At 50.3% G+C, this 26,176-nt stretch overlaps 3 protein-coding genes across 15 annotated transcripts in view; 2 read left to right on the top strand and 1 right to left on the bottom strand.

Moving 5' to 3' along the window:
• abcb8 (ATP-binding cassette, sub-family B (MDR/TAP), member 8) overlaps window positions 1–14,145 on the top strand; it is a 78,793-nt gene extending 64,648 nt beyond the window's left edge. For all 3 annotated transcript variants that reach the window (XM_069922666.1, XM_069922664.1, XM_069922665.1), the window contains 3 exons: window positions 8,364–8,511; window positions 9,346–9,596; window positions 13,569–14,145. In XM_069922666.1, the coding sequence (XP_069778767.1) occupies window positions 8,364–8,511; window positions 9,346–9,596; window positions 13,569–13,655 (486 nt within the window). In that variant the 3' untranslated portion in view covers window positions 13,656–14,145. The remainder of the gene's footprint in view (window positions 1–8,363; window positions 8,512–9,345; window positions 9,597–13,568) is intronic.
• Window positions 14,146–18,549: 4,404 nt separating this feature from the next.
• cdk5 (cyclin dependent kinase 5) overlaps window positions 18,550–26,176 on the top strand; it is a 44,199-nt gene continuing 36,572 nt past the window's right edge. For 5 of the 6 annotated variants that reach the window (XM_069922651.1, XM_069922652.1, XM_069922650.1 and 2 more), the window contains exons 1-3: window positions 18,552–18,657; window positions 25,095–25,183; window positions 25,835–25,902. In XM_069922651.1, coding sequence (XP_069778752.1) covers window positions 18,621–18,657; window positions 25,095–25,183; window positions 25,835–25,902 — 194 coding nt within the window. In that variant the 5' untranslated portion in view covers window positions 18,552–18,620. Of the gene's footprint in view, window positions 18,658–25,094; window positions 25,184–25,834; window positions 25,903–26,176 lie in introns of all 6 variants that reach the window. The other variant, XM_069922656.1, reaches the window with a different exon arrangement.
• The window catches only part of faim2a (Fas apoptotic inhibitory molecule 2a), a 71,973-nt gene continuing 67,023 nt past the window's right edge, over window positions 21,227–26,176 (bottom strand). For 3 of the 6 annotated variants that reach the window (XM_069922643.1, XM_069922644.1, XM_069922645.1), the window contains one exon: window positions 21,247–21,699. In XM_069922643.1, coding sequence (XP_069778744.1) covers window positions 21,286–21,699 — 414 coding nt within the window. In that variant the 3' untranslated portion in view covers window positions 21,247–21,285. Of the gene's footprint in view, window positions 21,700–26,176 lie in introns of all 6 variants that reach the window. The other 3 variants (XM_069922648.1, XM_069922646.1, XM_069922642.1) reach the window with 3 other exon arrangements.

Genomic DNA, 26,176 nt, shown 5'->3' with positions numbered 1-26,176 from the left:
ACATACATAGGACAAGTATTCATCTGTACAAAATAAATGTTGTTTTGTAAATATGAGTCAGTTACTGTGAGCTATTCATTCAGTATTCTCACTGCCTGTGGGAAGAAGCTGTTCCTCAACCTGGTGGGGCTGGCTCTGACCCTCCTGTGTCTCTTCCCCCGATGGGAGCAGCTGGAAGGTGCTGTGTGCAGGGTGGAAGGGGTCCTCAATGATTTTGTGCGCCCTCTTCAGACAACAATCCCAGAAGATCATGTCGATGGGGAGGAGAGAGACTCCAGTGATCCTCTGTGACTCTTATGGTCCTGTACATTGACCTCTGATCCATTTCTCTGAAGCAACTGCACCACAGCGTGATGCAGCCAGCCAGGACGCTCTCGATAGAGCTCCTGTTGATGCTCGAAGTGTGGGTTGTACGTCTTTTCTTCCAAGGATCGCCGCGAGACCAGCCGAGTTCCTCCGGCATTTCTGTTTTTATTATAATCCTAGCATATGCAGACTTTCTATGCAGGCAACATCTCATCAATCCCTTCTTCAAATAAATTAGTAAGATCGGACTTCCCATGAACAAAGTCCCTGTGACCATTCCGAATCAATCACAGCCTTTGCAACTGTAAATAAATCCTGTTCCTTGGAAGCATTTTCCAAAAGTTTCTCTACCTACCACTGGTGTAGGAATCACTGGCTTTCAGTTACCTGGGTTATCCCTTCTGCCCTTCCTGAATAAAGGAACCACATTTGTTCTCCACCAATCACGTGTGCCAAGAGAAAACTCAAAATTCTCCATTCCAGTCCCAGCAATTCCTATCTTAGCAGCCCGGAATATTGGCTCAGCCGGTCCTGGAGATTTATTCACCTTGATTTGCTCCAAGATACAGTAAATAAAATCTCTTTAATTGAAATATCCCCATCCCTCATCCTTATTCTCCACGATCCATGATACAGATATGTGAGATAAAAGTATAAATGCTGCAGAAACTTAGCAGGTCAGTGTCCTTTATCTTCTTTCTTCTTTGGCTTGGCTTCGCGGACGAAGATTTATGGAGGGGTATGTCCACGTCTGCTGCAGGCTCATTGGTGACTGAGAAGTCTGATGCGGGACAGGCAGGCACGGTTGCAGCGGTTGCAAGGGAAAATTGGTGGGTTGGGGTTGGGTGTTGGGTTTTTCCCTCTTTGTCTTTTGTCAGTGAGGTGGGCTCTGCGGTCTTCTTCAAAGGAGGTTGCTGCCCGCCGAATTGTGAGGCGCCAAGATGCACAGTTGGAGGTGAGATCAGCCCACTTACGGTGGTCAATGTGGCAGGCACCAAGAGATTTCTTTAAGCAGTCCTTGTACCTCTTCTTTGGTGCACCTCTGTCTCGGTGGCCTGTGGAGAGCTCGCCATAGAACACAATCTTGGGAAGGCGATGGTCCTCCATTCTGGAGACGTGACCCACCCAGCACAGTTGGGTCTTCAGCAGCATGGATTCGATGCCAGCTCGAGTACTTCGATGTTGGTGATGAAGACATTCCAGTGAATGTTGAGGATGGAGCGGAGACAGCGCTGATGGAAACGATCTAGGAGCCGTAGGTGATGCCGGTAGAAGACCCATGATTCGGAGACGAACAGGAGCGTGGATATGACAACGGCTCTGTACACACTGATCTTTGTGTGTTTCTTCAGGTGGTTGTTTTTCCAGACTCTTTTGTGTAGTCTTCCAAAGGCGCTATTTGCCTTGGCGAGTCTGTTGTCTATCTCTTTGTCGATCCTTGCATCAGATGAAATGGTGCAGCCGAGTTAGGTAAACTGGTTGACCGTTTTGAGTTCTGTGGGCCCAATGGAGATGTGGGGGGGCTGGTGGTCGTGGTGGGGAGCTGGCTGATGGAGGACCTCAGTTTTCTTCAGGCTGACTTCCAGGCCAAACATTTTGGCAGTTTCCGCGAAACAGGACGTCATGCGCTCGAGAGCTGGCTCTGAATGGGCAACTAAAGTGGCATCGTCTGCAAAGAGTAGTTCACGGACAAGTTTCTCTTGTGTCTTGGTGTGAGCTTGCAGAGGCCTCAGATTGAAGAGACTGCCATCCGTGCAGTACCGGATGTAAACAGCGTCTTCATTGTTGAGGTCTTTCATGGCTTGGTTCAGCATCATGCTGAAGAAGATTGAGAAGAGGGTTGGTGCGAGAACACAGCCTTGCTTCACGCCATTGTTAATGGAGAAGGGTTCAGAGAGCTCATTGCTGTATCTGACCCGACCTTGTTGGTTTTCGTGCAGTTGGATAATCATGTTGAGGAACTTTGGGGGACATCCGATGCGCTCTAGTATTTGCCAAAGCCCTTTCCTGCTCACAGTGTCGAAGGCTTTGGTGAGGTCAACAAAGGTGATGTAGAGTCCTTTGTTTTGTTCTCTGCACTTTTCTTGGAGCTGTCTGAGGGCAAAGACCATGTCAGTAGTTCCTCTGTTTGCGCGAAAGCCGCACTGTGATTCTGGGAGAACATTCTCGGCGACACTAGGTATTATTCTATTTAGGAGAATCCTAGCGAAGATTTTGCCTGCAATATAGTAAAGATAAGAGTCATAGAACCATAGAACATTACAGAAACAGGCCCTTCGGCCTTTCGAATCTATGCCAAACTATTATTCTGCCTAGTCCCACTGACATGGACCCAGTCCATATCCAACCACACCCCTCCCATCCATATCCCTCCACACCCCTCCCATCCATATCCCACCACACCCCTCCCATCCATATCTCTCCACACCCCTCCCATCCATATCCCTCCACACCCCTCCCATCCATATCCTTTCACACCCCTCCCATCCATATCCCACCACACCCCTCCCATCCATATCTCTCCACACCCCTCCCATCCATATCCCTCCACACCCCTCCCATCCATATTCCTCCACACCCCTCCAATCCATATCCTTTCACACCCCTCCCATCCATATCCCACCACACCCCTCCCATCCATATCCCACCACACCCCTCCCATCCATATCTCTCCACAACCCTCCCATCCATATCCCTCCACACCCCTCCCATCCATATCTCTCCACACCCCTCCCATCCATATCCCTCCACACCACTCCCATCCATATCCTTTCACACCCCTCCCATCCATATCCCACCACACCCCTTCCATCCATATCTCTCCACACCCCTCCCATCCATATCCCTCCACACCACTCCCATCCATATCCCTCCACACCCCTCCCATCCATATCCTTTCACACCCCTCCCATCCATATCCCACCACACCCCTCCCATCCATATCCCACCACACCCCTCCCATCCATATCCCCCCACACCCCTCCCATCCATATCCCCCCACACCCCTCCCATCCATATCCCTCCACACCCCTCCCATCCATATCCCTCCACACCCCTCCCATCCATATCCCTCCACACCCCTCCCATCCATATCCCTCCATACTCCTCCCATCCATATCCCTCCATACTCCTCCCATCCATTTCCACCCACACCCCTCCCATCCATATCCCTCCACACCCTCCCATCCATATCCCCCCATACTCCTCCCATCCATATCCCCCCACACCCCTCCCATCCATATCCCCCCACACCCCTCCCATCCATATCCCCCCACACCCCTCCCATCCATATCCCCCACACCCCTCCCATCCATATCCCTCCACACCCCTCCCATCCATATCCCCCCACACCCCTCCCATCCATATCCCTCCATACTCCTCCCATCCATATCCCCCCACACCCCTCCCATCCATATCCCTCCACACCCTCCCATCAATATCCCCCCACACTCCTCCCATCCATATCCTCCCACACCCCTCCCATCCATATCCCCCCCACACCCCTCCCATCCATATCCCCCCACACCCCTCTCATCCATATCCCCCCACACCCCTCCCATCCATATCCCCCACACCCCCCATCCATATCCCCCACACCCCTCCCATCCATATCCCCCCACACCCCTCCCATCCATATCCCTCCTAAATTCTTCTTAAATGTTAAATTTGAGCCCACATACACCACTGCAGTTGGCAGCTCGTTTCTCACCCCCATCACTCTCTGTGTGAAGAAGTTCCCCAAAACTTTTCCCCTCTCACCTCCCCCATCCGCAGTGGAAAAAGCCGACCTACATTTACTCTGTCTGTCCCCCTCATAATTTTAAATACCTCGATCAAATTTCCCCTCATTCTTCTACACTTTAGAGAATAAAGTCCTAATCTGGTTTAATCTTTCCCTGTAACTCAGTTCCTGAAGTCCAGGCAATATCCTAATAAATCTTCTCTGCACTCTTTTTATCTTATTGATATCTTTCCCGTAGTTAGGAGACCAAGACTGCACACAGTACTCCAAATTTGGCCTCACCAACGTCTTGTACAGGTACTCCTCTACCTATGATCGGGTTGCATTCCACCAAACCCATCGAAAGTGGAACCAGCATAAGTACAGGAGCATCTGTGCAACTTCACCATAACATCCCAACCCCTGTACTCAATTCTTTGATTTATGAAGGCTAAGATATTTTTAAAGCTCTCTTTACAAACCTATGCACCTGTGATGCCACTTTCAGGGAATTATGTATCTGTATTCCCAGATCCCTCTGTTCTACCGCACTCCTCAGCGCCCGACTGTGTATGTCCTTTCTTGGTTTGTCCTTCCTAAATGCAACACCTCCCACTTGTCTGCATTAAATTCCATCGGCCATTTTTCAGCCCATTTTTCCAGCTGGTCCAGATCCCTATCCACAACGTCTCCAATCTTAGTGTCATCTGCAAACTTGCTGATCCAATTTACCACATTATCATCCAGATCATTGATATAGACGACAAACAACAATGGTCCCAACACCAAACCCCGAGGAACACCACTAGTCACAGGGACCTCCAGTCTGAGAAGCATCACCCACCACTACTCTGTGGCTTCTCCCGTCCAGCCATTGTTGAATCCAGTTCACTACTTCACCATGAATACCTAGAGTCTGAACCTTTCTGACTAACCTCCCATGCAAGACCTTTTTAAAGGCCTTACTAAAGTCCACGTGGACAACATCCACAGCCTTTCCTTTGTCAACTTTCCTGGTAACCTCCTTGAAAAACTCAATAAGATTGGTTAAGCATGATCTACCATGTATAGAGCCATGTTGACTATCCCTAATCAGTCTCTGGCTATCCAAATAATTGCATATCTGATCTCTTAGAACACCTTCCAATAATTTACCTACTACTGACGTCAGACTCACAGGCCTATAATGTGCAGCATTATTTTTGGAGCTTTTTTTAAACAACAGAACAATGTGAGCTCCCCTCAAATCCTCTGGCACCACACCTGTGGCTAAGGACATTTTAAATATTTCTGCCAGAGCCCCTGCAATTTCTAAACTAGCTTCCCTCAAGGTCTGAGGGAATATCTTGTCGAGCCCTGGGGATTTATCCACCATTATTTGCTTTAAGACAGCAAGCACTTCCTCCTCTTTAATCTGTACAGGTTCCATGACCTCACTGCTTGTTTTCATTACTTCTCATGACATTGTGTCAGTTTCCTGAGTGAATACCGACGTGGTTAAAAAAAACATTTAAGATTCACCCATCAATTCCCTATGCCATCGGAGCTCTGTGATTAGTAAGGGATTGCTTAAGGTAGTATGTGGGTGGAAAGAAAATGTTTGAAAACCACTGTTTTAATCCTATCTAATTGACTCGCTATGTGCACGGTTTCATAACTCCAAAGGAATTGGGCCAATGTCGATTTTTCTCATGCAAAATATTTCAGTAACAATTGTTACTGAAACCCCTACAATTTTCCTTCACATTCTCTGCAACAGAAACCTCACATCTTCTTTATTCCTTCCTGATTTTTTTCTTGAGGTTTTTCTTGCATTTTCTATACTCCTCAAGTTCCTCATTGCTCCATGTTGCAGATACCTGTTATACCCCTCTCTCTTCTTCCGAATCAGATCCCAATATCCCTCAAAACCAAAGTTCCCTCTGCCTGCTAACCTTGCCTTTTATCTTGACAAAAACTCTTCTCTCAAAATTTTACCTTTGAAGGGCCTCCACTTACCTCACACATCCTTGCCCGAAAACAACTTATCCCAATCCACACATTCTAGATCCTTTCTCATTTCCTAAAATTTAGCCTTTCTCCAATTTAGAAACTTAGCCTGAGGCCCAGACCTATCCTTCTCCATAATTAACTTGAAACTAATGGCATTATGATCACTGGGCCCAAAATGTTCACCTGTCCTGTCTCAGTCCCTAATAGGAGATCCAGTATTGCACCCTCTTTAGTTGGTACCTCTATATACTGATTTAGAAAACTTTCCTGAACACATTTGACAAACTCCAACCCATCCAGCCCTTTAACAGTCTGGGAGTCCCAATCAATATGTGGAAAGTTAAAATCTCCTACGATCACTATGTCCTGCAGCTGTCTTCCTTCTCTCTACAGATTTGCTCCTCCAATTCTCATTCACTTTTGACTATAATACAACCCCATGAATGTGGTCATACATTGTCCTCTTCATTCCATTTATTTATTTATTTAGACATGTAGCACAGTAATAGGCCATTTAGACCATGAGCCCGTGCCGTCCAATTTACACCCAATTAACCTACAACCCCTGGTACGTTTTGAACAGTGGGAGGAAATGTGTCCCTGGGAAGGCAAGGGGAGAACATGCAAACTCCTCATAGACAGCGCTAATCGCTGGCACCGTAAGGAGTTCTGTGGGATTCTCTCCTACCGCTCTCCAACCATGCTCCTCCCCCTGCCCCACCCCCCAACCATTTTGTTCATTTTACGTGTACCTTATTGAAGGCTCAAGCCCGAAATGTCGGTCATGTATCCTTATCTTTGCTACATAAAGTACACTGATTGCCCCTCTGGGTTTCGACAGCATCATGTTTTTAATCTTGCTGCTAAAATGTTTTGGGATTCTCCGTGATCTTGAGAAAACAAAAAGCTGCTGGAGGAAGTCAGATCCAACAGCATCTGTGGTGAAAATGGCCTCTCACCATTCTGGGTCAGGGAAAGTAAAAGCAGGGTGATATTACGAAAATAAAGTGGGAGAGATCCTGGGGGAAGGGCCGAGGTGACATATTGGGCAGAAGATATGAGAGGTGGAGAGGCAAGTGGTTGGGAAGGAAAATAACAGAGAGAGTAAAAAATATACATGAGGAGGGAAAGAAGTGTTGATAAACAGTGGGACCAGATGGGGATGGGGCGTTCCTCAAGTTGGGAAAATCCATATTCGTTCCGTCAGTTTTAAGGTAATACAGGTAGAAGATGATAGGAGTCTTGAAACATTTCAAATGTTGAAAGGCATGCACAGAGTAGATGTAGGAACGTTGTAGCCACGGTGGGAGAGTCTCAGACAAGAGGACACAACTTCAGGATTAAAGGGTGTCCGCTTAGAATAGAGATAGAGAGGAATTTCTTCAGCCAGAGGGGGGTGAATCTGTAGAATTTGTTGCCACTGGCAGTTGTGCAGGCCGTCATTGGGTGTATTTAAGGGAAAGATTGATAGGTTCTTGGTTAGCCAGGGCATTAAAGGTTATGGGCAGAAGGTGAGGCTGAGTTGGGAAAATGAATGGCAGGGTAGAATTAATGGGCTGAATAGCCTGCTTCTGGTCCTATGTCTTATGGTCATGTAGTCTGTATTTGGCCTCACCATGACCATGGATAAGCTGAGGATAAGTTGAAATGGTTGACTACAAGGTCAGACCCACGAAGTGGTCACCCAACCTGTGTTTGGATCCTTAATCTTGGTGTTTTTCCGTGGTCCTGTTTCCAGAAATATTTCACTGCCCCTCCTGAATGGTGCAAGTTCTCGCCCACACTCAGTTCCTCAAGAAACTATCCTGTTTGCATTCACCAACATTTGCCATCTTTCTTTATCAAATCCTCAATATCCATGGCATATAAAGGCCCTTATTGCTGCTCCTTGTTTTCCCTCTTACAGGAATGTGTTAGCCTTTAATTTGGGGCTGTTGACATAGTGGTTAGCGCAATGCCTTTGTAACACCAGTGATTGGGACCAGGATTCAAATTCTGCGCTGTCTGTAAGGAGTTAGTACATTCTCTCTGTATCTGTGTGTGTTTACCCCAGGGGCTCCGGTTTCCTCCAACCATTCAAAATGTACTAGGAGTCGTAGGTTAATTGGGTGTAAACTGGGCGCCACTGGCTGAAATGGCCTGTTACCGTGCTATATATCTACATTTAAATTTAAACCTTTTTAAAGAAAAATTGAGAATCTCACTATGTCCAGTCCTCTTGCTACTTAGCTTAGGTGGTTCCCTTGGGGTGGGACTGTTGTTTCAATTCCAACAGCCGGGGAGAGGTTCTTTATCCTCCCTGTCTTTTTACTGATCCTTCGGCACTGACGTGTGTGCATTGCAGGAGCCCGTGCTTTTTAGCAGCACCCTCAAAGAGAACATTCGCTTTGGGAAGCCAGATGCCTCTGACGAGGAAGTATTCACTGCTGCCCGACAAGCAAATGCAGACGGCTTCATCCGGAGCTTCCCTGACGGATACGAGACTGTTGTGGGTATGTGTGACAGTACGCTGTAACCCTGGAAGCAGAGACATGCATGCAGACTACATAGGGGGACACACCTCGGATAGTGGGGGACACGCCTCGGATAGCGGGGGACACGCCTCGGATAGCGGGGGACACACCTCGGATAGCGGGGGACACACCTCGGATAGCGGGGGACACACCGCGGATAGCGGGGGACACACCGCGGATAGCGGGGGACACACCGCGGATAGCGGGGGACACACCGCGGATAGCGGGGGACACACCGCGGATAGCGGGGACACACCGCGGATAGCGGGGGACACACCGCGGATAGCGGGGGACACACCGCGGATAGCGGGGGACACACCGCGGATAGCGGGGGACACACCGCGGATAGCGGGGGACACACCGCGGATAGCGGGGGACACACCGCGGATAGCGGGGGACACACCGCGGATGGGGGGCACTTGGGAATGCATCTCGAATGTGGGGGGGAGAGTATGGGAACACACCTCAGATGATGGAGGGGAAGGGAACATTCCTCAGATAGTGGAGGACACATCTCAGATGGGGTGCGACATAGGAGCACACCTCAGATAGTGGGGGATACACCTCAGATAGGGGGGGACTTGGGAATGCACTTTGGAGAGTGAGGGTGGGGGGAGAACGGGAATACACCTCGGGCAGTGGGACAGAAGCATCTTTGAGAGATGGGGAGGGATTGAATCTTACATAAATACATAAATACATAACAATTACAGCACGGAAACAGGCCATTAGGCCCTTCTAGTCCGCACCGAACCAAACACCCCTTTCTTTTATTGCTTCTATTGCTTCTATTGCTGACGTGTTCTTGTTCAGGAGAACGTGGAGTGACCCTCTCCGGGGGTCAAAAGCAGAGAATCGCCATTGCTCGTGCCCTGGTTAAGAATCCCTGCATCCTGATTCTGGATGAAGCCACCAGTGCGCTTGATGCAGAAGCTGAGGGAGTGGTCCAGGAGGCGCTGGACAACATTCAGAAGGGCCGCACCGTGCTTGTCATTGCACACAGACTGAGCACCATCAAAGGGGCCAACCTCATCTGTGTTCTCGCCAATGGCCATGTGAAGGAGGTAAGCAAAGCTCGCTTCACCTGGGCTCTGCCCACTCTGCCTATTAGCCCTGAAGCTGACAATGGGAGTTCATCGCCGCATTCTGCTGCAAACCCAGGAAACATCTGTCATCGGGGTTCATTTCTTACTTCACAGAAGCAGAGGCAGGTGGAACATGGACTGTGTCCATTCGCTCCCTCAAATTTGGACATTTTGGTTCAACAGATTGTTTTTTTGCTTGAGTTCTGAAGACTGAGAAATGAGGCAAGGTTAAATTTTGAATTTAGACATCCAGTCCGGTAACAGGCCCTTTTGGCCCACTAGCCCGTGCTGCCCTATTTACATTTAATTGACCTACAATCCCGGTACATCTCAAACAGTGGGAGAAAACTGGAGCCCCCAGGGAAGACCCACACAGACACAGGGAGAACGTACAAACTCCTTGCAGACAGTGCAGGATTCAAAGCCCTGGTCACTGACGTTGTAACTGCTGCACTAACTGGGCTGTCCTACAGAGGTAGAGCTTTTCTCTTTAGAGCAAAGAAGGATGAGGGGAGAATTTATAGAGGTGGACAGTCAAAGTCTTTTTCCCAGGGCAGGAAGAGCAAACACTAGAGGACATCTGTACAAGATAAATGGTGGAAATTTCAGGGCTTTTTTTTTTAAACACAAAAGTAATGCATTGCCAGGAGTGGTGGTGGAGGCTGGTACAATAGGGACATTTAAAATACTTGGATAGGCACATGGAAGGCACAAAAAAACTTCCTTCCCTCATCTGAAACAGATCTCCTCTGATGTTGGCAATTGCTGTCGAGGTGCTGGCTGTCCACACCCCTCATAATCTTCATGAATTCAACTATCATTCTGTGTCACTCCAAAGAGAAAAGCCTCAGCTTGCTCAACCTTTTTAAGATCGTGTTTCATCGGAGACGTTCAGGAAAAGTTGATTCAGATGAAATTGGGTGCGAAGATACAGAGGGATTGTCCAACCAGGAATGCTTAATACGTGGTTCGCATGGCTAGGTGCAATGCATTTTGTAGATGACACAGTAATCACATGGCACTGGTTCAAAGCTCAAATTTATTGTCAGAGTATCCACGTGACATCACATACAACCCTGAGGTTTTTTTTTCTGCTGGCCAGGCAGAATTTCTATTAAACTGTTCTGAAGTGGAAAGAATTGTATCCGAAAGGTGGTGAAATGAGTGGTCAGAATGGGGTGGCCATGAAAGCTGTTTTGTCTGGACTGTGTCAAGCTCCTTGGGAATAGTTGGTGTTGCACTTGGCTTGTTTATCTTCTTCCAATTCAAGCATCGTCCTGGTAAACCTCCTGCACTCTCTCCAAAGCCTTCACGTCCTTCCTGTAATGGGACATCCAGAATTGCACACCCGTATTCTAAGTGCAGCCTCACTAGAGTTTTCTATCACTGCAAAATGACCTGCTTGTTCTGATGCTCAGTGGCCCACCCCCTGAAGCCAGGCAGATCATATTGCCTCCTTTACCACTCCATCTACATGCGTGTCCACTTTTGAATAACTGTGGACCTGGACACCTCAGATCCTCTGTAAAGAGTAAATTTGATCTCCCAAAGTGCAACACCTCACACTTGTCCAGATGAAACTCCATCTGCCATTTCTCTACCCACATCCATAGCTGATTCCTTTGATATTCCGTGACACAACTGCACCAATCTGTAAATTCACTGTTCTGCCTGTATACTTTTTTTCATCCAAGTCTGCTACCTACTGAGCTCTGTGAGCCAGCTAATTCTGAATCCAAACTATTAAAAGACCAGGATCCCAAAGATCTGCCCCTTCTGAATCTGCCTACCATAAGGAACCTTGTCAAATGTTACTGAAGTTCACGTGGTCAACATCCACCCTACCTTCATCAACCACCTTTGTCATCTCCTCAAAATAAACATAGATCAAGGTTGTAAAATAGAACCTGCCCTGCACAAAGCCACGCTGACTGTCCCTGATCTGGATCTTGCTATCTGCGGACATGGGATACTTCATTTGCTAAAGGGTGGTGAAAGGAAGTTTGCTCCTCACTGCAGGAGTGACCAGAGGTTGGAATGTTTTGGCAGTTATCATTCGGGCAGGGTGACAATGTGAAGATTTGTCAAGACTAGAATTGGGAAGAATTTGGGAGGAGGAGTGGAAGCAGGCAATCTCTAGGTATTGGAGGAAAGAGCAAGAGAACCTCCTTTAGGATGCTGTAAGCTGTGACTTTCATTCTTCGGCCTTGGATCTTAACGGAGACCATGTTAACATTGAAGAACAGATGAGGCGGGTGCCCACAGGACCTTGGGATGCAGTCATTTGTGAGATTTTGGTAGCCCTCCTGGGGCATGGTCAGACTATAAGACCATAGATATAGGAGTAAAAGTGACTCTGCTCAGTTCCTCCTCTACTTTCTCCCAGTAATGTATGATACCCTGACTAATCAGATACCTATCAATCTCTGGCTCCGATCCACCCAACGACCTGGTCTCCACAGTTGCCCATAGTAGTGAATTCCAGAGGTTCACCTTTTAAATGGGAGTCCTTCGATCCCGATGTTGTGCCCTCTTGTTGGATAAGGAGGGGTGTGTTCATTCTACACAGTTCTGTGTTTTGTTCAGGAGGGGTGTGTTCATTCTACACAGTTCTGTGTTTTGTTCAGGAGGGGTGTGTTCATTCTACACAGTTCTGTGTTTTGTTCAGGGGGGGGTGTGTTCATTCTACACAGTTCTGTGTTTTGTTCAGGAGGGGTGTGTTCATTCTACACAGTTCTGTGTTTTGTTCAGGAGGGGTGTGTTCATTCTACACAGTTCTGTGTTTTGTTCAGGAGGGGTGTGTTCATTCTACACAGTTCTGTGTTTTTTTCAGGGGGGGGTGTGTTCATTCTACACAGTTCTGTGTTTTGTTCAGGAGGGGTGTGTTCATTCTACACAGTTCTGTGTTTTGTTCAGGAGAGGTATTTTCTACACAGTTCTGTGTTTTGTTCAGGAGGGGTGTGTTCATTCTACACAGTTCTGTATTTTGTTCAGGAGGGGTGTGTTCATTCTACACAGTTCTGTGTTTTTTTCAGGACGGGTGTTTTCATTCTAAACAGATCTGTGTTTTGTTCAGGAGGGATGTGTTCATTCTACACAGTTCTGTATTTTGTTCAGGAGGGGTGTGTTCATTCTACACAGTTCTGTGTTTTGTTCAGGAGGGGTGTATTCATTCTACACAGTTCTGTGTTTTTTTCAGGAGGGGTGTGTTCATTCTACACAGATCTGTGTTTTGTTCAGGAGGGGTATGTTCATTCTACACAGTTCTGTGTTTTGTTCAGGAGGGGTGTGTTCATTCTACACAGTTCTGTGTTTTGTTCAGGAGGGGTGTATTCATTCTACACAGTTCTGTGTTTTTTTTCAGGAGGGGTGTGTTCATTCTACACAGTTCTGTGTTTTGTTCAGGAGGGGTGTGTTCATTCTACACAGTTCTGTTTTTTTTTCAGGAGGGGTGTATTCATTCTACACAGTTCTGTGTTTTGTTCAGGAGGGGTGTATTCATTCTACACAGTTCTTTTTTTTTCAGGAGGGGTGTGTTCATTCTACACAGTTCTGTGTTTTGTTCAGGAGGGGTGTGTTCATTCTACACAGTTCTGTTTTTTTTCAGGAGGGGTGTGTTCATTCTACACAGTTCTGTGTTTTGTTCATGAGGGGTGTGTTCATTCTACACAGTTCTGTGTTTTGTTCAGGAGGGGTGTGTTCATTCTACACAGTTCTGTGTTTTGTTCATGAGGGGTGTGTTCATTCTACACAGTTCTGTGTTTTGTTCAGGAGGGGTGTGTTCATTCTACACAGCTCTGTGTTTTGTTCAGGAGGGGTGTGTTCATTCTACACAGTTCTGTGTTTTTGACTGTGTCCTGCTGCGCTTTCACCTTCAAAGGCAGGTGTTGGCTCTGGGCTCAAACAGGGGTTTATCCACAAACTTCACTTAAAATCCTCTTGTTGCCCTAGGTGGGAACCCACGGAGAACTGCTGCAAAGAGGAGGGCTTTACGCAGAACTTGTCCGCAGGCAGACCAGCGATGAAAGGGGCAGGTGAAGGAGAAGAGGAGAGCGCACCTCATGTTCCAGGCATCTCTCACGTCGGACCATTCATTCAGACTCTACATGGATGGAAGGTGCTGGCCCAATGACACTCCCTCCCCCAATGGGCGCCCTGACAACCTGATATCTACACTGAAGTCCCAGCATGGTGTCTCCAACGTAGCGTTGGAGGGATTCACTCACATTGACCTCAAAAAAACTTTTCACTGTAGATTCATGTCTGTGCATTACAGGCTTTGCCTGCAAACAGCCTGATGAACTGTGGAACTGCTGGGTCGTGGTGTGTCACTCTAACACAGGTGATCAGGTAAACTGCTGGCTGTGGGAAACAGTACCTGTGGAAACAGGGCAGTTGCTGGCTGTGTAACACTGGGATAAATACCCTCCCCTAAACAGTTAAAAACTTTTAACATTTACTTCTCTGGATGCCAATTGTCTAAGATCGATTCTATGTTTAACTTTCTTTATAAATTATACTTTCATCAGCTGAGCTTGACTTTTGTTTATTGTGTGCATGAATGTCCAAATTCAACATTCCTTTATTGTCATGGCAGAGTACAGAACATGTAATATTACAAAAAATTGCCTTCATCCTTCGCACATGAATGCATTCATGCATTCTCATTTGGTTTCTCACAAGCAGTCAACAGAAAACATTCCAGGGCAGGGTATGGAGAAAGAGAGAGAGAGGAGAGGTAGAGAGGGATGGTGGGAGGGAGAGAGAAAGGGGGGGAGAGAGAGGAGGGGTAGAGAGGGATGGTGGGAGGGAGAGAGAAAGGGGGAGAGAGAAGAGAGGTAGAGAGGGATGGTGGGAGGGAGAGAGAAAGAGGGAGAGAGAGGAGGGGTAGAGAGGGATGGTGGGAGGGAGAGAGGAGGGGTAGAGAGGGATGGTGGGAGGGAGAGAGAAAGGGAGAGAGAGGAGAGGTCGAGAGGGATGGTGGGAGGGAGAGAGAAAGGGAGAGAGAGGAGAGGTAGAGAGGGATGGTGGGAGGGAGAGAGAAAGGGGAGAGAGGGATGGTGGGAGGGAGAGAGGAGGGGTAGAGAGGGATGGTGGGAGGGAGAGAGGAGGGGTAGAGAGGGATGGTGGGAGGGAGAGAGGAGGGGTAGAGAGGGATGGTGGGAGGGAGAGAGAGGAGGGGTAGAGAGGGATGGTGGGAGGGAGAGAGAGGAGGGGTAGAGAGGGATGGTGGTAGGAAGAGAGAAACGGGGTGAAAGAGCGGAGGAGTAGAGAGGGAGTGAGGCCCTTCAGCCCACATCTGTGCCAAACATGATGTCCAATTCAAAATAAAATCCTTGCTTTTTGGACCTGATAGATGTCCCTCCATCCCTTCAGATCCATGTGTCTACAACTTGTCTCTTCAAATCTACTCTTGTATCAGGTTCCATCACGACCCCTGGCAGCTTGTTCCAGGCACCCGCCATTCTGTAAATAAAATATTTGCCACCATACATCTCCCTTAAACTTTCTCCCCTACCCCCAATCTTAAACACACGTCCTCTTCAACGTTCCTTTTAATTTTTAATAGTCAGTGTGTGCAATTTTTTCCTGTGACAAAAGTCTGTGTGGACCGAATGCTTGTGCAAATGTAAACTTGAAATTCTTTTCAGATAATTTTGGTCCAGCCTCTCTTTCATGGCCAATAAAACTGTATTGGCATGTTTTAATAGATAGCCAGCTCTTCAGCGCTTGACGTCCTGTTTTGCGGAAACTGCCAAAATGTTTGGCCTGGAAGTCAGCCTAAAGAAAACTGAGGTCCTCCATCAGCCAGCTCCCCACCATGACTACCAGCCTCCCCCACATCTCCATCAGGCACACAACTCAAAACGGGCAACCAGTTTACCTATCTCGGCTGCACCATTTCATCAGATGCAAGGATCGACAACGAGATAGACAACAGACTCGCCAAGGCAAATAGCGCCTTTGGAAGATTACACAAAAGAGTCTGGAAAAACAACCAACTGAAAAACCTCACAAAGATTAGCGTATACGGAGCGGTTGTCATACCCACACTCCTGTTCGGCTCCGAATCATGGGTCCTCTACCGGCATCACCTACGGCTCCTAGAACGCTTCCACCAGCGTTGTCTTCGCTCCATCCTCAACATTCATTGGAGTGACTTCATCCCTAACATCGAAGTACTCGAGATGGCAGAGGCCGACAGCATCGAATCCACGCTGCTGAAGATCCAACTGCGCTGGGTAGGTCACGTCTCCAGAATGGAGGACCATCGCCTTCCCAAGATAGTGTTATATGGCGAGCTCTCCGCTGGCCACCATGACAGAGGTGTACCAAAGAAGAGGTACAAGGACTGCCTAAAGAAATCTCTTGGTGCCTGCCACATTGACCATCGCCTCAAACCGTGCATCTTGGCGCCTCACAGTTCGGCGGGCAGCACCCTCCTTTGAAGAAGACCGCAGAGCCCACCTCACTGACAAAAGACAAAGGAGGAAAAACCCAACACCCAACCCACCAATTTTCCCTTGCAACCGCTGCAACCGTGTCTGCCTGTCCCGCATCGAGCCTGCAGCTGACGTGGACATTACCCCTCCATAAATCTTGGTCCGCGAAGCCAAGCCAAAGAAAAACACAGAAGTACTGGAGGAACTCAGCAGTTCCAGCAACATCCATAGGAGGTAAAGATACATTACCAATGTTTCAGGCCTAAACCCTTGCTTGAGGTGTGAGGAAAAAGCAGGACTTGAATTAAAAGTCTGGGGGAAGAATGGGAAGGGAGAGGATTCCAGACCAACAGTCAATAAGTGATAATTGGATATGGATGGGCCACAGGAGAGAGGAAAGATGAGAATTGACAGTCAGAGGTGGGGGGGGGGGGGAGTGTGTTTGGGGGCTCTGTGGAAGCAGAGCTGGGGAAAGGGGACATGAGCAAAGATGGGTAAGGGGGCTAATGGAAACTGGAGAAGTTGATGTTAATGCTATCTGGTTGGAGGGTGTCCAGGTGGAATATGAAATGTTGTTCCTCCTTATTATGGGGTGTCTGTATCTGAATCAGAAAGGTGTTCAACTTGTCAGTGTGATGCCGCTGCCCTTCGAAGTAACAGAGGTCATGTTGAAGAGGTGTACACTACTAACACAATAATATCATTGTGGAGAAAGCACATCAGCACCTCGACTTCCTCAGGAGTTTGCGGAGGTTTTGTATGACACCAGAAACCCTGGCCATTTTCTACAGAGGTGTGGTGGAAAGTGTGCTGAGTGGCTGCATCACAGTCTTGTATGGGAGCACCAATACCCCTGAGCAGAAAGCCATGCAAAAGGTTGTGGACACAGCCCAGGACATCACCAACAAACCCCTCCCCACTATTGAGAACATCTACAGGGAACACTGCCATCAGAGAGCAGCAGCAATCATCAAGGATCCACACCACCCAGCACACGCTCTGTTCTCGCTGCTGCCATCAGGAAAGAGGTCTCGGTGCCACAAAACTCGTACCACCAAGTTCAGGAACAGCTGCTACTCCTCCACTATCAGACTCCTCAACAACAAACTCAACTGAGGACTCATTTAAGGATTTTTACTTTTGTATTTTATTGATTTTTTTTTACAGTTTGTTTACATTTAGAACCATAGAACACTACAGCCCAGAAAACAGTCCATTTGGCCCTTTACGTCTATGCCAAAAACATCATACCACTAGTCCCACTGACTTGCACCCAGTCCATAACCCTCCGACCTCTCTCTGCCCAGTTTATTTTAAGAGTGAGCCCATATTTACCAAGTCAGATGGCAACTTGTTCCACACTCCCACCACTCAGAGTGAAAAAATTCCACCTAAACCTTTCCCCTTTCACCCTAAGTGCATGTCCTCTCCTAGTCTAAGTGGAAAGTGCTACTTGCATTTACTCTGTCTATACCCCTTCTATCAAATCTCCCCTCATTATTCTTTGCTCCAACAAATAAAGCCCTAACCTATTTAAACTTTGCCTGTAATTCAACTCCTGAAGACCTGGCAACACCCTTGTAAATCTTCTCTGCACTCTTTCGATCTTACTGATACGACACACAATACCCCAAATTTGGCCTCATCACTGTCTTATACGACTTTAGCATAACATCCCAACTCGTGTAGTCAATACTTTGATTTATGAAGGCCAAGATGCCTAAAGCTCTCTTTACAACCCTGTCCACCTGTGACGCCACTTTCAGGGAATTATGTATCTGTATTCCCAGATCCCTCTGTTCTACCGCACTCCTCAGTGCCCGACCATTTATGTCCTTTCTTGGTTTGTCCTTCCAAAATGCAAAACCTCCCACTTGTCTGCATTAAATTCCATCTGCCATTTTTCAGCCCATTTTTCCAGCTGGACCAGATCCCTCTGCAAGCTTTGAAAACCTTCTTCACTGTCCACAACGTCTCCAATCTTAGTGTCATCTGCAAACCTGCTGATCCAATTTACCACATTATCATCCAGATCATTGATACAGACAACAAACAACAATGGTCCCAGCACCGATCCCCGAGGCCCCACGAGTCACATCCTCCAGCCTGAGAAGCATCGTCCACCCCTACTCTCCGGCTTCTCCCGTCCACCCATCGTCGAATCCAGTTCACGACCTCACCGTGAATAACGAGCGCCTGAACCTCCCTGACTAACGTCCCGCGTGGGACCTTGTTGAAGGCTTTACTAAAGTCCATGGGGTCAACATCCACAGCCTTGCCTCCCTCAGCCTCCTCGGAACCTCCCCAAAACCCCCTATGGAGCTTGGCCACGCCCTCTGAGGACTGCCCTTCCCACCTGGACTCCGCCCACCTTGCAGTGACCTCTCTGCGGGGGAGGGTGCCCTGAGGACATGGCTGGACTTCCTCCTGTGCTGCAGGTGGCGCTGTGGCCGTTTACCCTCACCTGCAGGCGGTGCTGCGGTGCGCAGCCGCAGTGATCCCTCCCGCCCTGCAGGCGGCGTCGTGGCGGGTCTTCGCCCGCCGAACTGCTGTCGCCGTGATGCAGAAGTACGAGAAATTGGAGAAGATCGGCGAAGGTATAAACGGGCGGGGCGGGGTCTCGGGCCGGGCCGGGCCGGGGGATCCGGGGCCGGGGCGCAGTGAGGCGGAGGCCGAGGCCGCTGACGCTCCGGGTCCCGTCCCGGCGCTGGGCCGCTCGGCGCAGCCTCAGCCCTGGGTGGAGACATCACCAGGCCACGGCGCTCCCTCAGCCCCGCCTTTCCCCCACGGCGCTCCCTCAGCCCCGCCCTTCCCCCACGGCGCTCCCTCAGCCCCACCCTTCCCCCACGGCGCTCCCTCAGCCCCGCCTTTCCCCCACGGCGCTCCCTCAGCCCCGCCCTTCCCCCACGGCGCTCCCTCAGCCCCGCCTTTCCCCCACGGCGCTCCCTCAGCCCCGCCTTTCCCCCACGGCGCTCCTTCAGCCCCGCCCTTCCCCCACGGCGCTCCCTCAGCCCCGCCCTTCCCCCCCCCCCCCCCGGCAATGAACTGAGGGGCTGGTCAGGCCGTGTCCGTGGGGAGAGATGGTCCATGACGGTCCCGGGGCCGAACCTTTCCTCAACACTCAGATGTGTGGATGAAGGGTCCGATCTGGAACGGTGCTGAGGTGCCCACTGGAGCCCACCCACCCACCCACCCACTCTCTGGGTTCCGAGCTGGAGCCCACCCACCCACCCACACACTCTCTGGGTTCCGAGCTGGAGCCCACCCACCCACCCACCCACTCTCTGGGTTCCGAGCTGGAGCCCACCCACCCACCCACCCACTCTCTGGGTTCCGAGCTGGAGCCCACCCACCCACCCACCCACTCTCTGGGTTCCGAGCTGGAGCCCACCCACCCACCCACCCACTCTCTGGGTTCCGAGCTGGAGCCCACCCACCCACCCACCCACTCTCTGGGTTCCGAGCTGGAGCCCACCCACCCACCCACCCACTCTCTGGGTTCCGAGCTGGAGCCCACCCACCCACCCACCCACTCTCTGGGTTCCGAGCTGGAGCCCACCCACCCACCCACACACTCTCTGGGTTCCGAGCTGGAGCCCACCCACCCACCCACCCACTCTCTGGGTTCCGAGCTGGAGCCCACCCACCCACCCACCCACTCTCTGGGTTCCGAGCTGGAGCCCACCCACCCACCCACCCACTCTCTGGGTTCCGAGCTGGAGCCCACCCACCCACCCACCCACTCTCTGGGTTCCGAGCTGGAGCCCACCCACCCACCCACCCACTCTCTGGGTTCCGAGCTGGAGCCCACCCACCCACCCACCCACTCTCTGGGTTCCGAGCTGGAGCCCACCCACCCACCCACCCACTCTCTGGGTTCCGAGCTGGAGCCCACCCACCCACCCACCCACTCTCTGGGTTCCGAGCTGGAGCCCACCCACCCACCCACCCACTCTCTGGGTTCCGAGCTGGAGCCCACCCACCCACCCACCCACTCTCTGGGTTCCGAGCTGGAGCCCACCCACCCACCCACACACTCTCTGGGTTCCGAGCTGGAGCCCACCCACCCACCCACCCACTCTCTGGGTTCCGAGCTGGAGCCCACCCACCCACCCACCCACTCTCTGGGTTCCGAGCTGGAGCCCACCCACCCACCCACCCACTCTCTGGGTTCCGAGCTGGAGCCCACCCACCCACCCACCCACTCTCTGGGTTCCGAGCTGGAGCCCACCCACCCACCCACCCACTCTCTGGGTTCCGAGCTGGAGCCCACCCACCCACCCACCCACTCTCTGGGTTCCGAGCTGGAGCCCACCCACCCACCCACCCACTCTCTGGGTTCCGAGCTGGAGCCCACCCACCCACCCACCCACTCTCTGGGTTCCGAGCTGGAGCCCACCCACCCACTCTCTGGGTTCCGAGCTGGAGCCCACCCACCCACTCTCCGGGTTCCGAGCTGGAGCCCACCCACCCACCCACCTACTCTCTGGGTTCCGAGCTGGAGCCCACCCACCCACCCACCCACTCTCTGGGTTCCGAGCTGGAGCCCACCCACCCACCCACCCACTCTCTGGGTTCCGAGCTGGAGCCCACCCACCCACCCACCCACTCTCTGGGTTCCGAGCTGGAGCCCACCCACCCACCCACCCACTCTCTGGGTTCCGAGCTGGAGCCCACCCACCCACCCACCCACTCTCTGGGTTCCGAGCTGGAGCCCACCCACCCACCCACCCACTCTCTGGGTTCCGAGCTGGAGCCCACCCACCCACCCACCCACTCTCTGGGTTCCGAGCTGGAGCCCACCCACTCTCTGGGTTCCGAGCTGGAACCCACCCACCCACTCTCTGGGTTCCGAGCTGGAGCCCACCCACCCACCCACTCTCTGGGTTCCGAGCTGGAACCCACCCACCCACCCACCCACTCACTCTCTGGGTTCCGAGCTGGAACCCACCCACCCACCCACCCACTCACTCTCTGGGTTCCGAGCTGGAGCTGATCCATGTGATCCCTGTGTCCATCTCCCCCCACGGAGCCGCCCAGACTACTCTTATGGTATAAATTAAAGGAAGAGGGAATACATATAAAAGGTTAGATGATAAGAGATTTAATATAAAAAAACACAAAATGGTAAATAGTCTTGTCTCAGGATGAGTTTATTTACAAGTACATTGGACAATTGTTGCACAATTTTTTCTTGCTGCAGCTGAAAAGTGAGTACCCAACCTCTAAAAACGGCTACAATAATATACGGTGTCGCCGTGCGCTCCTTGAAGAAAGAGGCACTCAGGTGTAGTGAGGTACAGCGCTCTGATATATTGGGGCTGAAGCCCGGCTTTTATACTATTGGCATTCCCACCGTTTGCTCCATCAACTGACGTCACCGCCTGCGTAACAATAGCGGGTTTCCCATGCACAGGTCCCCTTCTTGCATTACAGTGCCTTCTTCCCTGCGTGCTGTCCCCAAGCTGTTGTCTGTTCAGTGGGGGGCCAGCGCTGTGTTGGGGATGCTGGCCCCTATGTTGCCTTAGCCATATGACCACCTGGTTCGCTTGCTGGGGCCAGTGCCACTGCGCAGTCTGCTGGCTCCTGGTTGCGCTTGTCGCCTGTAGCGCTGGCCCGATTACCACGGCGGCGTGCTGCTACACTTGATTGAATTAAAAGAGACAATAAATAGAAACAAACTGAAAGTTCATCAATATTTGCAGTTATCCAAGTTGTCCAACTTTGCAATAGTGCAGATGGATCTGTGGTGTTGGGGAGGGGGAGGGTCCCTGATTGGTCTGACAGATGTTGGGAAGAAACCGCTCTTGTACCCTTCGGTGCTGGTCTGCAGGCTTCAAGATCGATAGACATTTGGACCCCAAATGAGACCCATTGAGACTGGTTGAGGCAGGTGGAGCACTGTTTCTCCTTGTTCCCCTTTGGCTTTTCCATACCGTTGAGCGCACCCACACACCTTGGTAAAGAAATTCTCTCGATGTTCCCATTACCCCTTCACAGATTCTAATGCCCACTACATATTCGGGCCGATTTAGAGTGATCCATCAACTTGCATGTCTTTGGGATGTGGGAGGAAACTGGAGTGCCCAAGGGTCGCAAGGAGAGCATGCAAACTCCACACAGACAGCACCAGAGCACAAAAGCAACCCCTGGGTCACTAGGGCTACCCCTTTAGCACATTTAACCGAGTAACTCACTTCACAGTGCTCTGTAAAATCCAAACTGGAGCAAAATGCAAGCTGCTGGAGGAACTCAGCAGGTCAGCCAGCATCGGTGGAGGTTGGGTAGTCGAGGATGTTATCAGACTAGGATTTTCAATGAAGTCGAAGCATGGCCTGTGGAATCACAAAGCTTTATTCGAGGTGTAGGAGGCAGAGTTTGTAGGGATGAGGTGGTGGCCAGCTGCAGAAGGTGCAAAGTTCAGATTTATTGTCAGAGTCCATACATGGCATCATATACAACCCTGAGAAAAAAAGATATGTATACAAAAGAATGTAAAGAAAAATGTAAACAAATTGTGTAATACAGAAAAAATAAATATTCAGTAATAAATTTAAGTCTCTGAAATGAGTCTCTGAATGAATTTGTTGTTGAGGAGTCTGATGTTGGAGGTGGAGCAGCTGTTCCTCAGCCTGGTAGGTGCAGTCTGGTGGCACCTACACCTCTTTCCTGATGGCAGCAGCGAGAACAGAGCGTGTGCTGGGTGATGTGGGTCTTTGATGATGGCTGCTGCTCTCCGACGGCAGCGTCCCCTGTAGATGTTCTCGATGGAGGGGAGGGTTTTGCCTGTGATGTCTTGGGATGTGTCCACTACCCTTTGCAGGGCTTTACACTCAAGGGTATTGGTGTTCCCTGACCAGACCGTGATGCAGCCAGTCAGCACACTTTCCACCACACCTCTGTCAATGTTTCTGGTGTCGTAGAAGCTGTTCCTCAGCCTGGTGGCACTGACTCTGATCCTCCAGCATCTCTTTCCTGATGGGAGTAGCTCGAAGATGCTGTGTGCGGGGTGGTAGGGGTCCTCTTCAGACAGCGGATTAGCACAATGCTGTTTCAGAGCTGGTGACTAGGGTTTGAATCCGGTGCTGTCTGTAAGGAGTTTGTATGGTCTCTTTGTGTCTGCATAGGTTTCCTCCCACCGTTCCAAATGTACCAGGGTTGTAGGTCGATTGGGTGGTGCGGGCTCGTGGGCCAAAAGGGCTGAGGTCTAAAATAGAATTGTTTTTTAAATTTAAACAATCCCACAGATCACGTTGATGGGGAGGGGTTGGGGGGGGAGGGAAGCAGTTGGGGATCCTATCTACCATTCGAATCATCCTGTAGATTGACCTCTGATCCAATACTATACAGCAACTACACCATATTCCAATGCAGCCATCCAGGATGCTCTCGATAGAGCTCCTGTAGAAGGTTGACAGAGAGGTGGGTGATAGCCTTGCTGACTGACTTACAATCTTCTCAGGTGGCTGCTGTGCCCTGTGTGGTGTGAAGCTCCTGGAGTGCAGTTGGAGCTGCATTCACTCAGACGAATGGAGAGGGTCTCAACTCTCCTTGGGGGACAGCGGAGATGAATTAATCTCTGCAGGGTTCCCAGCCTCACTGTCTGGCACTTGTGTGGAGTGAACTTGGGGAAGAGGGAGAGAGACAGGACTGTGATAACGCAAGTGATATCAAGACTAAGAGAAATAATTTGTTGAGGAGTATCAGTGGCTTCATGAAAGGGTAGTAGAATCTGATCAATCCATGAAGCATGTTTCTGTCTGAATAGAAATGGAGTTCAATCTGGCTAAGTGTAAGGTGATGCAGTTGGAAGGTCAAACATGAAGGCTGTGGACATGGTTACTGGTTGGTCACTTAACAATGTAAAAGAACAGAGGGACCTTGGGATCCAAATCCAGAGACCTCTTAAGATTGCTCCACAGGTTGATAGGATAGTTAAGAAGGCTTAAGGTATGCTGAGATTCATTAATAGGGTGATTGAGTTCAGGAGTCATGAGGTAACGTTGCAGCTCTACAAATCTCTGGTGAGACCACACTTGAAATATTGTGTTTTTTTTTATGGTCACCTCATTACAGGAAGGAAGTGGAAGCTTTGGAGAGGGTGCAGAGGAGATTTACAAGGATGTTGCCAAGATTGGAAAATGACTTATGAGGCAAGGTGAACAGAGCTGGGACTTTTCACTTTGGAGCGTAGAAGGATGAGAGGAAACTTTAAGATTCTGAGAGGCATAGATAGGGTAGACGGCCAGCACCTGTTTCCCAGGGCAGGTGTAACAAGTATCAGAGGGCCATGTGCACAAAGTGAAGGGAGGGGAATTTAGGGGAGACATCAGGGGGAAGTTTTTTACGCAGAGTTGTGGGTGCCTGGAATGCATTGCCAGGGGTGGTGGTCTTAGACAGTTATATGGATGGCAGACAAATAGAGAGTTACAAGGTAGGGAGGGTTTAGTTTCTTTTTGGAAGGTATATATGGGTTGGCACAACACCATGGGCCGAAATGCCTGTTCAGTACTGTAATATTCTACGTAACAGGTCAGTGGATGTGGTCTATATGTGATTAAGCAGGAGATGGTGGAGAAAAGGTTCACAGGGATGTTGTTTTGAAAGAAGGGCTTTAGTTACTGGGATGTTCCCTGGAGTGTAGGAGGCCGAGGGAGTGCTGGAGGAAAATCCATGGACACTCTCTTTTGTTTTTCTTTCTCTGACTATAAGGGGCACTGGGCAATACTAATGACAAATCTGTGTCTGCCTTATGCCAGGCTAAAGGCAGTTTTGTGTAATATATTTCTGTTTTATTACACGACAATAAATATGATCTGATCTGACCTTGTTCACACAGAGAGTGGATGTGTGTGTGGAATGAGCTGTCAGGACAACTTTGTGTGGATGTGGACAGGAAAGGTTTGGGCTAAATTTGGATCTAACTTTGATCAGCATCTTAGCCGACATAGTCAAGTTGGGTCGAAGGGCCTGCTCAGTGCTGTCGAACCCAATGAATTTGAAAGCACTAACAGTGAGTGTCCTGTTCACTCAGGGACCTATGGAACAGTGTTTAAAGCAAAGAACAAAGAAACGCATGAAATCGTGGCATTGAAGAGAGTTCGACTGGATGACGACGATGAGGTCGGTGGGACATGCATCACCCTCGGGCTGCGGGGACCCCTGTTATTGGGAGAACTTCCCTGGGGTTAGAGGCTGCCACTGGGAGCCACGGGGATACGGATGGGTGCCTTGGGGGAAGGGCTGAGGTTTGTCGTGGGGATGTGTGGGGAGCATGGGGTGGTGGATGTGTGGGGGATTCAGGGGATGAGGGGTGGGGGACACAATGAGGGAGACAGTGGGTAGAGGGTGTGTGGGGTACCCAGGGGGTGAGTTGGGGGGGGTACCCAGGGCTTAAGGTGTGGGGGAACTCAGTGGGGGGGCACACAGGGGGTGGAGGATGGGGGAGCCCCAGAGAGTGGGGGGTGTGGGGGGACCCTGGGGTTGCGGGGGGGGACATGGGGTGGAGAGTTGGGGAGGACACAGGAGATGGAGTGTGTGGGGTATCCAAGGGATGGGGGCCACAGGGAGTGGAGAATGATGGGGTACCCAAGGGAAAGTGGCGGGGGGTACAGGGAGTGGAGAGTGAGGGGAAGACGGTGTGGGGTTCTAGGGTGTGGCAGGTGGGGATGGATCCCAGGAGGACAGGGAGCTGCCTGGCCCTGAAATGCCCAGTGGATTCTGGGTTCCAAGCTGAAGCTGATCCATGTGGTCTCCGTGTTCTCTCTCATTCAGGGGGTACCCAGCTCTGCCCTGCGAGAGATCTGCCTCCTGAAGGAGCTGAAGCACAAGAACATCGTGCGGTAAGAGTTGTAGGTTGACCTGTCAAAGTGACTCCGTCACTGATCGTCACCACAACACCCTCTCCTCCTCAACCTCTGACCTCTGATTCTCCTTTTAACTCCTTCATATGCTTTGGAGCTGCGTCTCTGCTTGTTTCTCAGGTGGAGAATTCCAAAGATACATTGATGCTCATTTCAGTAGTGAATAGCTGGTATCTTGACATAGATTCCTGGTTCCCGATGGCCCAGCCATGTAAACATCAGCCCTTCCCCACCCATTACACGAAGGACATCT

The sequence above is a fragment of the Narcine bancroftii genome, chromosome 2 (assembly GCF_036971445.1).
Source record: "Narcine bancroftii isolate sNarBan1 chromosome 2, sNarBan1.hap1, whole genome shotgun sequence".
Classification (NCBI taxonomy): Eukaryota; Metazoa; Chordata; class Chondrichthyes; order Torpediniformes; family Narcinidae; genus Narcine; species Narcine bancroftii.
The sequence above is the reverse complement of the archived record's forward strand: the minus strand, read 5'-3'. Positions and strand labels throughout refer to the sequence as shown.